Source organism: Ambystoma mexicanum, chromosome 5q, assembly GCF_040938575.1.
Source record: "Ambystoma mexicanum isolate Mex_15411 chromosome 5q, UKY_AmexF1_1, whole genome shotgun sequence".
NCBI classification, from domain to species: Eukaryota; Metazoa; Chordata; class Amphibia; order Caudata; family Ambystomatidae; genus Ambystoma; species Ambystoma mexicanum.
Genome location: NC_090933.1, coordinates 835,979,808 through 835,992,912, shown reverse-complemented (window position 1 = coordinate 835,992,912; position 13,105 = coordinate 835,979,808). Strand labels below are relative to the sequence as shown.

Genomic DNA, 13,105 nt, shown 5'->3' with positions numbered 1-13,105 from the left:
TCCAAAAGTGGTCTCTGATTTTTGTCTTCTTTTCAAACCCAGACTCAGAGGCTGAGAGGGTTTTGCATTGCCTGGATGTTAGAAGAGCTCTTAAGTTCTATCTGGACAGAACATCTTAGCATAGGAACTCTTCTCAGCTTTTGGTGACTTTCGGTAATCCGCAAGGTAAGCCGGCCTCGAAAGCGACCATCTCCAGATGGATTGCTGCCTCTATTGCGGAGGCTTACGCTGTTCAAGGTCTTCAACCTCCAAAAGGGGTTCATGCACATCTGGTATGGGGCAAGGCAGCTGCTGTTGCCTTTCAAAAGTATGTCCCCTTGGAGATCATTGCGAAAGCGGCTACCTGGTCCTCTCCATCGGCCTTTTGTGAACACTACTGTTTAGATCTGAGCTCCAGGTCTGATGCTCAGTTTGGCCAGGCTGTGCTTAAAAACCTTTTTAAGTAAGGAGTTTTCCATCCGCCCGTAATTCCTGTGAGGAGTGCTTGGGAATCTCCCATAAATATGGACGAAAGGGGACGGGACGTAGGAGTAAGGTGGTCACTACGGTTAGTAACCTTATTATTCGAAACCATCAAACAACCCCACAACATCTAGTACACCATAAGGGATCTGAACAGATTTGAAACATAAGTAATTATAAACCTTGTACAATTTTGGTAACATGGACGGAGTGGCAGGCTTATCTGCGAATAGTTGTGGATTGTTGGTTACTTGCAACACAGCGAAAATACAATTATTACCCAATGTCTTTGCTTTGGGTAATAATTGCTTTGTGAAAGCGAGGTGAGTGGAAAGCATCTAAAAGCTCCTCCGAGCCTGTTTTTTCCATTTCATTGTATTAATCTGTGCTCCGTGCCTCAGTGAATACCTCTCCCTGCCTTCCCCACTCGCTTCCTCTTCCTGATCCCCGCCATTCTCACAGACGCCCACCTCCCTGATTGGTCAGATCACTAGTCTTAACTGATATGAGTTTGTTGACCTACTATCTGCCCGTTGTCGCTGTGTACCCCTGCCCTTCTTTCCCTCGTCACTGTGTGCCCACAACCCCTTAGGTCCCAACGTTTCACTGTGTGCCCAGACCCCCTGGTTCCCATCTCGTCACTGCCCCTCCAACAACCTCTGGTCCAGTGTGATGCCCCCAGCTTCTCGCCTAGTCCCCCAATATATCGCTGTCTACCCCATGCCCCTCTTGTGTTCCATGTTGTCGCTGTGTGCCCCCAGCCCCCTCTGGTCACCCTTGATGTCGCTGTATACCCCCAGCCCCTCTGGTACTGTGATGTCTCTCTGTACTCTCTGGTCCCCTGCATGCTGTTGCCGTTTGCCCCTTTCCCCGGCCCCCTGCGATGCCCCTGTGTACCCAACCCCTCGTTTACCGTTCACAGGCATGCCCTCCTGTCTGTGCCCTAGCACCTGCACTGTCTAGGTGTCTCTAGACCGAGTGCAGTAGCTAGTTTTCACATTTGTGTTGTTCATGCCCTGTGGCAGTGTCTTTGCTTTCTCCCTCTTTCCCTCCCTTGTCATCGAACGCCTTTGAAGCACATCACGCTTAGGCGCCGTGTGGATGGAACATCATATCATATCAGTATGCTTACTCTCTAATCTACACATCACACAATTAGAGTGCACCTATACCCCTCAATCAGTTCGGCCTAGCTGCTCACATACAACCACTACCCCACAAACACGTCATCACTCTAATAAAATGCAGCTATATCCCATTACAAACCAGCCTCGCTGCACACATAAGCGTCCTATAACCCTAACGCAGCCAGAAAACATTCTGGGTGTACACCCACCAGATTGCACACATTCAACTGATATCATCAACACCTCATACACCCCAATCAAAAATGTTGAGTGTCAAAACGAATTCAAATTATATATACTGTATAGCTTATGAATTATATGATCTTTAGCACTACCAAGGAGTTCTCCTGGATGAAGTTTCAAGGCACAGCAAAATAGTTCCTACTGAACAGTATGTGGTGTTCCATCCCACTCTGTTGGTCCCGTCAGCAAGCATAGATGTATAAGCCACCATTTGATTTATTGGCCCACATTCTGTATAATTGAAGGCCATTTGAAGTTACGCTGATTTGATCAATGTTAACACAAAGAAGCAAAGTAGTAGAGAAGCAATCAAGTTTTACGCTGAATATTTTATTCTTCACAATGAAATATGTATTAACAGAAAATAAATTACAAAAGTCATCAAGAAGATTTTGACAACTTCGAAGTAATGGCACTCAGAAGGTGGTTGGTGCGAAATTCAGGTCATCCACACAAGCCAACGCTGAATGCTCCAATGAGGATGACTTCTCTGTAAGTGTAAAGAGATGAAAAAAGTAAGGCTCAACAAAGATTGGGATGCATACAATACCACCAAAATGTAACGTATGACAGCATGAACATATTAATCAATAATTTATTGGGTATTTATAATGCGCCTCTACAGCAAATGGTGCATCAAGGCACATGTATTTATAATAGTAATGTGAAATACCATTGTACATGTCATCACAGTAAGCACAATGGTCTGCAAGTTCAGGCCCAGGTATCCTGCGGCAAATCGTACAATAAATTGTGAGCCTAATCTCACAGTTCTTGGGGTCTGTTCGCCTGAGGTCCTCCAGCGGAATAGGACAAAATTACTGTATACAAATTACCGACCCCACCAAAAGACCTAAAATACATACCACCAAAAGCTCGAACTACAAAAAGTTTGAACATTTTGTGGTAAGTATTTATTATTGGGGTCGGTAAAAAAAAACAAAAAAACAAAGGCTGCGGGGGTGTCACCCGCAACCCCCGCTCACTATACTGTATAGTATGGTGAGCGGGGGTTGCGGGTGACACCCCTGCAGCTGGCCAACAAAAAAAAGAAAATGACCCTGCGGCGCCGGTTCCCAATCATGGAAGTGAAAGGGATCAGGCGTTTCAGGGTCCAGCGAGACGGAAGGCAAAGTAAGTAAGGGGGTGGGGGTGAGTGTGTGTTAGGGGTCGGGGTAGGGGTGTGGGTAGGGGTTTGCGCACATGGGGAATGTTCATAAGAGAAATGATCAAAGATTATTTCAGGCAAATAATCTTCGTTCATATCTCCCTCCAACATTTCCTTTGGGGAAAAAAAAAGAAAAATCACACAGATTCTCTCCAGCACCCTGTTTCCCACAGTTCTGAGGTTCTTTTCTCCTTTGTTCTCTGTCCCAGGTGCTTGCACAGTAAATGGAGCCTGTGAGTGCATTCTAGGTTTATGGGATATTGTTATTCCTGTCCCATTAACTTAGTAAACATCCACGAACCTCCCCAAACTAGAAACAGTTGAGCCACAGCTGCCCAGAGGGTAAGGAAAGGGATGCCGAGATGCTTACCAACTTCAGAGTGAGGCAGTGAAACGAAGTTTGGTGAGGAAGCCATGTCTCCAGGTGTAACGGGTCCTCTGTCTGTTACACAGGGGCAGCACAAACTCATGCATCCCCGTAGGGTTATGGCACCTGCACTATAGTAGTACACTGTAACCCCTCAGCGATAGAGGGTTAGGGTCTGTTGGATTGGATAGGCACAGGGAACTAGGGTAACCGGAAAGAGAATTAGGTAGAGGGTGTGGAAAGCAAGGGGGAATTAGGGTAACAAACACAGTACTTACCTGTAACTGTTGTTCTCAAGCATAGGTCTGGTATGGAATCACATGCTCATGAATATTCCCTGTCGTCGGGCTGGGAATCCTCGGTAAAAGAAAAAAAAGTTTCACTTTCTTTTATAAACTGTCTTTTTCCTATAAACCAATGACTGAACTCTGGGTCATACTGCCCCCAGCCAATGACTGCCCTCTCCCTAAACCCCTCCTCTGGCAGCCATCTTCAGATTTGGTTGCACGTAAAGTGGCAGTATGACCAAGAAAATCCCCAGAGGGGCAGGTTGGAGGGTTTGCATGTGATTCCATGCCAGACCCATGCTGGAGAACAAAGGTTACAGGTAAGTAATGTGTTCCTTCTCCAGCATGGCGTCTAGCATGCATTCACATGCATATGGATAAAGAATACATAGCAGTACATACATACACGACCACGGGAGGTGGCAAGGCTCAACAGAAGGATTTACTCTTACCTCCTCACCTTCAAGCAACCAGGTTGTGTAGCACAGCTTGGCCGACTCTGGACTCCTCTCTGAAATCCCCGTCAAGGCAGTAGAATTTGGTTAAGGTGTGGGTAGACGTCCACATAGCAGTCCTTCAGATATCTAGCAGAGGAACGCCATTGTCACAGCAATCGCTCTGGTGGAATGGGCTCTCGGACGGCCAGCCAGCGGTTGGTTTGCCAACCAGCGACAATGAGTGATGCAGTCGGCGAGCCATCGGGAGATGGAAGCCTTGGACAAGACCTTTCCATGGTTCACAGGATGCAGCGAACTCCAGGAGAAGATTACAGGTCGGGTCTGCTTGTGGAGCTGTCTGTGCTTAAGCACGCCGCGAGCCACAATGCTTGTTCAGGCCTCTCTTGGATTCCCGCCGGCTAGGGCTGCTTCTTTCGCTGGTAGGTGTGAGCACTCTTGTGGATGCAGCTAGGTTAGGGTGGCCAGTCCCGCGCACAACTCTCACCGTCTCTGACGCCCACCAGGCAAGCCCCCACCTTTGGATCCGCAGTCCCCGGACGGGCACTCTGGACGGCAGCACTGGTGGTCCATGGTTTGGATTCCAGGGTGCTGTTGCAGGGGCGGCGTCACCCCCACCAGGTGATCGATCTTCTGTGTTCCTTCACCTGCACTGGACTGGCTGGGCGCTCCGTGCAGGTCTGTAGGTAGGGTATTTCTTTTGGATCGTTGCTCCTTTACGTGGAGCGTTGCGTGCTTCACCTAGCACTTCTGCACCTGCCAGGCCGCCTCTGTCGGCAAATAAGTTCTCTGTGTTCTATGGGTCTCGGGCGTCTCCCTTTATGTGCTCGATGACCTGTTATAGTGCAACTGAGTTTCCAGGCGGCGCCTCCTTGCTACGCTTGGTTCTCGAGGGTTGTGCTTCAGTCTGCGGCCATCTTGGTGTTCCTACCTCGATAACACGCTGATTTCTTCTGCGGCTTGTATATTGCTGGCAGATCTGATTTTTGATTTCTGTTTTTTGCCCAAATGTTCTCCAGTCGTTTGTCGCTCCACAGGGATGGGTTTCCCCTCAGGGTTTACCAGAATAGCAGGCTATTTTACAGGATGTTTGTCGGTGGTTGAGAGAGCTCGGAGACTCACGTCTTCATCACTCTGCTGCTAACCACGCCCTTCCAACACTAGCACGCAGTTTAGTCTTCACACCAGGTAGACAGAGTAATGGCAAGTTAGGCCAAAGACGCCGCAATCCCTTTAGTGAGCCTAGTGAGTTGCTTGTTCCCCTGGGTATAGAGTAAGAGACCAGGCGTGTGTGAGGGCCAGGAGGTGAGAACCTGACCTCAGCCAGGAGAAACAGAAGACAAACAAAGCAACAGCATGAACAGTGACATTCAATCAGTGGAAATATTAATTGTGTATTACTTACAATGCCAATTATCCTAAAAGGGGATTTTAACATAGCGTGTGTAACGCTCACCTGGTATCCACGGGGACGTCACTCAGCCTGTTCTGACCTCTTACGACCTCAAACCCTTCCCTGGAGTCTACTCGACTGGAGACTAGGCCTGAAACACAGGATTGGTAGAGTTTAACTCCCTATTGTCTCTGTGTGCTTGAACCCCTTCTTCCCCGGGGTCCAACCCTTCCCTTTGATCCACAGCTCACCTTGTTTTCTTGGAAAGTGTGCTCTCCGTCCTGCTTTCAGCGCAGGGGCGCATTGATTGATGTGGGCTCGTTGCTGCCTAGTTACTTCACTGGCAAGAGTCTGACAGGTAAGTATAATGAGTCTTTTGAACAGGTCTCTAACTTCGTTCCTTTCTTTCCTTAGATGATGGCTGGCGTCCGGGGATGGTGACGTGCTGCTGAGATGAGTAGTGATGAAGGTGAGTGTGAGCACGATGCGCGATGCGACCCTTTCGTATTTGTATTGAACTGAGTTCTTTTTCTGTGTCTTTTAGCTGCTGCAACGTTTTCAGCATGGATGCCGGATATGAAGAAGAAATGTGGTGAGTAAGCACGGTATGCGGCGCCTCTAGATGTTTCCACGCTAACCTGGAGTGTCTTTTCCCTCTTGCAGATGGATGAGAAGTTCCGGAGACAGAGTTCCCCCAGAGCGGCTGGGATTCAGGTAAGCGTTTGAAGCTCGTACAGTCTTTAAAAATGAGCGAAGATTTGCTGAATGCTTACTAATGCCTTTTTACTGTTCTTTTCCCTTTTCCTTAGGAAGCGGCATGCCGGGATGGGAATGACACCGCCGAAGATGCCCGCAGAACAGAAGGAGCGATGAATGATGGGCAGAAGCACTGCAAGGTAAGGCTGTTCCTAACAGTGTTCTTGTTCTTGCAGGAGCTGAGCGCAGAAGAAAGATGCAGGCATACTGGAGACCGATCCGAACAGGCTGAGTGTCACGCTGCAGGTACAGAAAACACAAAGCATGTTTCTCAGCCTGGGCGTGGCTTAAATAGTCTCTGGATATCCCAGGTGTCTCTGGGCTGAACCTCACCCAAAATACTAGACTGCACATGCAGTCTGGGAACCGAAATATGTGGGGGCATCTATCTTGTCCCCATCAATGCACTACAAGTCCAATCCCCAATGTTATCCTATGGGAGTGAGTGAGTCTGCTGCCACAAGTGCCAAGTCTGACTCCAAGTGGGTCTTTGGAGGGATGGAGAGGCCCTTGAGGGCCATATAGGTGGCTCCAGCATGACATCTTGGAGGGCTGGGGACATGAGGGGCAGGAATCATGACAGCACTCCCCCCCCAAGGCCCCTCTCAAGGTGGCTCTTCTGGATGGTTTTAATGAAATCGTCTAAGCAAGCGAGGTGCATGGATGTACTCACAAGGCTCCCATGTCCTGTCTTGTGGACCATACCCCTTCCAGTCTACTAAGTAGTATAATTTGGATCTGACGTACTTTGAATCCAGGATGTCCTTGACTTCGAATTCTGGCTCCCCGGCGACTACTACTGGCTGCGGTGGCGTTGCTACCCGGGTCCCAGGTTGAACAGGTTTAAGGAGAGACACGTGGAACACAGGATGAATCTGCATGTTTGACGGCATAGCTAGTCTGACCGCCACAGGATTTTTCACGGAGGTGACGGTGAATGTACCCAGGTATCTTGGACGGAAAGTTTGGGTTCCTTTAATGGACATGTGTTTAGACGCCAGCCAGACTTTGTCTCCCACTTGGTAGTTGGGGGCCTTTGCTCGGTGTTGATCAGCAAACTTCTTTTGGCGATTCTTAGCTTGAAGTAGGTGTTCAGCTGCCCTATTAAAGGTTTGAGAAATGGTTGTGTGCAAGGTTTTCACTGCTGGCATTTCCAGGGTTGTAGGAACGTCCAACCCAGAAGTACGTGGGTGCCTGCCATACATGGTATAAAAGGGTGTCTGCCAAGTGCTGGTGTGTAGGGAATTATCATAAGCATATTCAGCTATCCATAATAGGTCGAACCAGCTTCCTTCAGCTTGGTGTAACATGCAACGCAGATACTGCTCGAGCGTCTGATTTGTCCTCTCAGTTTGACCATCCGTTTGGGGATGGTGACTGGTGGATAGCCGGATGTCGATCTGGGCCATAGAGCAGCATTTTCTCCAGAAGTTAGATACGAATTGAGTACCTCGATCTGAGACCAAAACTGAAGGAAACCCATGGAGCCGTACGATGCCTTCAAGAAATACCTTTGCCCGAGTGGAAGCATTTGGGAGCCCCTTAAGAGGAATGAAATGTGCCATATTTGAAAATAGGTCCACGACCACAAGAATAGTGTTGAACCCTTGACTGGGTGTAAGTCATTTTTTTAACACATAAATGACAGAAGGATGATTAGTGAAAAGTTATTCCTGCAGCTGGGACCCTAGCAATAGTTAAATGGCCCTGTGTCAGGTATCTCCTTCAAAGTAATTGCAGTCTAAACCAGCCCTAGTCAGTGCTGGTGTGCCGACTACAAATGGGATGTAGAGGTCCTGGCCCTTTCCTCTCTCATTACTTTCCTAACTTCTACAGTGTAAGTATATACCTAGTGGGTGTTGGTGTAATATTACCGCCTCCAATGTGTATGTCTTATAAAAGAAAAACAATTAAGCCTGAAATGATCAGATAAAAAATTAAAATAACTTAAAAAGCTGATTAACTATTCAACAATTAGTTGTTTAGTTGTAAATCGCTGTGATATTATTCTTTAAACGATCCCTTTCATTTTCATATGTAGGGTATCAGAGCCTGGGTTATCAGTCCAGAGCTACTTCAGAATGAGTCAACCAGTTTCAGCCGGATTCAGTCTTTGGCCGCTTTCTTCAGGACAAATGCATTGAGTTTGCAATGTTCGCTATACAGTATCCAAATCATGCAGTTAAACAAGGATATCTTCGGGTATCCACAGAGCTAATAGGTCATTCCCTTGGTCCTAAGGGATTAAAAAGACAAGAAAAGACAAATGGAAGCTGCAATTAGTCTAAAATGTGCTTCTGACAATGGGTTCTTGGTTCACATTACTTCATGTTAGATGAATCCTTACCTGTACTTAAGTACCTGGGACTGGGTTCTCTATGTAGTCTTGCTAGTAGTGGAGCAATACATGGACTCTGCTTGATTCCCGAGTGATTAGTCTTACTGGAATCTGTGAAATCAAGGGGTGTATATTAGGCTAGGGTCACTGTTCTTTACTTAATCAGGATTTCTCAAGGTATCCCAAGACATAATAAGACACTTCACCTGTCTTCACTGTGACTCTGGTTAACGTGAAGAATCAGGAGCGGTTCCTCTGTGTTTGTAGTTCATACAGGGGGCACTGCAAAAAATGATGACAAATATGCCTCCCGTTACTATTCGTGCCTAGTTGTCAAAGTTGCAACAGGGCTATACTGGGTCATTCCTATTATCAGTTTCACGCTGCTTATCTAAGATTAAGAAAAACCCCTTTGCCCCTGCATGTTCTTTTCATGTTCCAGTCAAAGTGGGTGGTAACGGCGTTCCGAGCAAAATGCCATTTCCCCTTACTGAAGCCTTAGACCCGCCCGTATCTAACAGGCGAGAGTGCAGAGTTACATCAGCACGTTGCTTGTCTAGAATTAAGAAAAACCCATTTGCCCCTCCCTGTTATTATCATGTTGCAGTCAAAGTGAGTAGGAACGGTTTTCCGAGCGAAATGCCATTTCCCCTAAAGCCTTGCGCCCACCCGTATCTAAAGTGCGAGAGTGCAGAGTAACATTTCTATGTATTTATCTCAGCATGATGGCCCAGAATGCTCGTACTGCTTACCTAGGTGGTTTCCTTGCTGGTGCCACGTCTTCGTCGGTTGTTGTTTACGGCGCCATATTGGATGGTGGTTTGTTTATAATGCTGCATAGTAGTCACGTGACATCGTTTTTTAAAAAAATCTTAGGGAGCTCAATTTCACATTGGGACTGATTTATATATATACAGGTGTCTCTACGTCTGTATTTATTCCATGTTCTATTTTTATCAATTTGAAGAAAGACTACAAATCTCGCAGGAGGTGATGGGATATGTAGTCCCATCGTGCGCAGTATTCTTTATATACGTGATGGAAACTTGGCCATATAGTTAAAGGGTTTTAAAGCCCCGTGTTTTTCACATTGGGACTGATCTATATATATACAGGTGTCTCTACATCTGTATTTATTCCATGTTCTATTTTTCGGTGATTATCAATCCAAAGAAAGACTACAAAACTTGCAAGGGATGATGGGATATGCAGTCCCATCGTGCGCAGTATACTTTGTATACATGATGGAAGCTTGGCCATGTAGTTAAAGGGTTTTAAAGCCCCATGTTTTTTATCTCCATCGGTATCTTCATCGATCCATGAGCGTGACTCCTGGTTGCAGGGGGATGCTGGGTTATATGGTCCCGTTGTATGTGTGCACCAGTATTTCTGTCCCACATTGCTGTACTGTTATATACGGTTCGTCAGAGCATTTTTTTCGAGCACTTCTGATCTCACCGCGTCAGAAATCCAGGATGTATTTGTACATTATTGTGTGACTATACTACACTTCTACCAGTGAGTGTGATGTCATCTCATGGTCTCCTAAGTAGTTGTCCATTATCAATCACTAAAATAGACATATCTTCATTATAGCCATTTTTGCTGATGTATATACATACAATGGCCCTCATTACGACCCTGGCGGAAAGTAACTGACCTGACCGCCATAGCGTAAATAGCGTTTCCGCCATTGCACGACGGAGTAAAGTGCGGCTAATTCTGACCCATCGGGCACGAGCACTACGCCATGGCGGAAGTGCAAAGTCCGCGATGGCGGAAATGTCCCCAAAACGCCCCTCACCGCCGTCGTACGGCGCCCTAGGTGCAATTCCGCCACCCATCATAGCGGTCACCGTAATGAGCGGCAATCGCAAAATACGGTGACCGTAAATATACGGAAACGGAAGTAAAAACATGGGCCCGGAACGGGAAACAGCACGCCGTACACCTATAAAATCAGAATCCCAACACAACCATTAAAAATCCTACCCTGAGACACATCCCAACCCGTTAGCCACCCTAGTGAAAACAATAAAAATGGGAAAAGTTGCGAAAAAAGCGTGCGACCGCAAGCGGCAGGTCCACTTCTCCCATGAGGAACTCACCGTGCTCACAGAGACCCTCCAGGAGAATGCTGCCGTCGTCTTCTCGACGCAAATGACCAGGACGGCACTTGCGAACAAGAAGGCCATATGGGCCCTGGTGGCACAGCGGGTAAGTGCGGTGGGGACCGCACCCCGCAACCCACAGCAATGCAGAAAGCGATGGGACGACTTGCGGATACGCGTACGGAGCATACTATCAGCCAACCGTAACATTGCCACAGCTACCGGGGGAGGATCGGAATCACCCATCAAGTTGACCCCCTGGGAAGAAATCTGTGCCTCCACCATTGGAATGGAGAGTATAGAGGGAGTCGGAGGGATGGAGAAAGGAGTGCAGACATCCGAAGAATCAGGTAGGTGGGCCAAATAAAACAATGCTAAATCCACAATGTCCAATCATGTGAAGTACCATGTGTCCACATAGTGCAACAGAAACACATGTCCATGAGAACGTCCACATACATTGGCCTGATAGCGCACTTTAAAAGTCACATTAAATACATAAATAATTAAAAATCCCAAAAACACCCTCTACACGTGCAGCATGCACACCCTGACTGCAGGCTGCAAAACAACTGCATCCTCAATCCACACAAAAATGAAACCACCTCCAAGGCCCTGACCCAAATCACCCTCAGGTACCACCCCAATGCATGTGATACATTGCCATTCCAATTTCCACAGACCCATAAATAACGCTCGCCCTCCTTTACTCCAACACAGGGTCCGATTCAAACGACGAGCTTCAGGACACCCCTACCAGCACACCTGCAAAGAGGGCCAAGACCAACGGCCAAAGACCCTCCACCTCAGCTGCACGGATCAAGACACGGCAGCAGCACAAATCAAGTGGCAGCACACAGGAGGGGACTTCAACAGGCACCCCAGCAGGCAGCATGCCCACAACAGCAGCACCACAGGTCCCCCCAATGGATGCCACAGAAGGCACTGCTTCTGGTGGCAGCAGCACCATAGGTGACACTGCATTAATGGCAGCATGCTCCGACACAGAAAACGGTGCTGTCGATGTAGGATCCATCCATGACCTGTCTCAATCCCCCTGTTTGTTTCATCCCGTACACCATGAGGATACCACGCAGGGGCACCCACAAGACGACGACTGGCCATCCCCCACAAGCCCTGTGGCAAGGCAACATGAGGTGATCAGCCCCTCTGTGACACCACCGCAAATGGGCATGCCCCAGCAGAGGCAACAGTCCCTCGACCAGGTGATCGTGCAACAGCAGCAACTGGCCACGCTCCTCAAGGAGCATGCTGATGAATGTGGGGGTACTAAGGCAGCCATAGAAACATCTACTGAGACACTTAGGGCAGAAATGGAGAGAAGTACAGAGACACTAAGGGCACAAATGGAGAGAAGCACCGAGAGCCTGAGGGTACAAATGGAGAGAAGCACCGAGAGCCTGAGGGGGGAACTGCATGCAACGTCCAAAGACGTATGTGCTGAACTTGCCGCTGTGCGCCGTGTGCTCACTGAGCTCTCACAAACCCTTAGGGACATGCATGGACGTGAGCAGGCAGAGACATCATCCGTTGCAAGTTCCGTCCAGGGCAGCCCCCAACGTAGATCTGGGAGGAACCTGCGCTCCACAGGCAGGGGTGCACCTGATACCCGGAGAGGGGGCTTGCAATAGCGTCTGCCCACTGACAATGAGCATCTATGGACACTGGTGTTCGGGGGGGAGGTAGGAGGGTGGAGGGGGTGTGTTGGGCTTTCTTGGGTGGCGGGTCGATGGGGTGTGTAACATAATTTCACATATGCTATAAACATTTCACAATCATCCAATGAGATGTGTGGACATTGATCTTTGTGTACGAGGCCTTTATAGGCGTACAGTCCATATTGTGCATGTTCCAGACACACACAGTGCCACAAGTCCCGTGTCCATGTATCAGCCACCAGGCGTGAGTGCTAGAAGCATGAATCTATGATAATCTGACGAATTTCACGGCCCTCCTGTGCCTCGCGGACTCCTTGAGGTGCTGCCACATCCCCACCCTCATCATGACCATCTTCAGGTGCTTGCAGTTCTGCGTCAGGGGGCATGGGCACATTTCTACGGACACACATGTTGTGTAGCATGACACATGCCATGACCATCTTTGCAACCTTCTCATGGCGGTACAGGAGTGCCCCGCCAGACCTGCTGAGGCAGCGGAAACGAGCCTTCAGTAGGCCGAATGCCTGTTCTATGACTACACGGGTACGTGAGTGGGCATGGTTGTAGTCCTCCTCATGCTGGTTCTGTGGGTTCCGGAGTGGTGTAAGGAGCCATCTCTTCAGTGGATACCCGGCATCACCTGTATGTGGACAATAAAGGATGTTCGTGGAATGACATTGCTACGTACGCATCCCCCCCCCTTCCTGCCAGGTCATTGG

The 13,105-nt window shown here is 48.3% G+C and overlaps 1 protein-coding gene across 3 annotated transcripts in view; it reads left to right on the top strand.

The window, feature by feature from the left end:
* NBN (nibrin) overlaps positions 1 to 13,105 on the top strand; it is a 732,941-nt gene that overhangs the window by 580,272 nt on the left and 139,564 nt on the right. For 2 of the 3 annotated variants that reach the window (XM_069621323.1, XM_069621322.1), the window contains one exon: positions 2,194 to 2,324. The exons of the other annotated variant lie outside the window; for it this stretch is intronic. In XM_069621323.1, the coding sequence (XP_069477424.1) occupies positions 2,194 to 2,324 (131 nt within the window). The remainder of the gene's footprint in view (positions 1 to 2,193; positions 2,325 to 13,105) is intronic. 3 annotated transcript variants of the gene reach the window in all.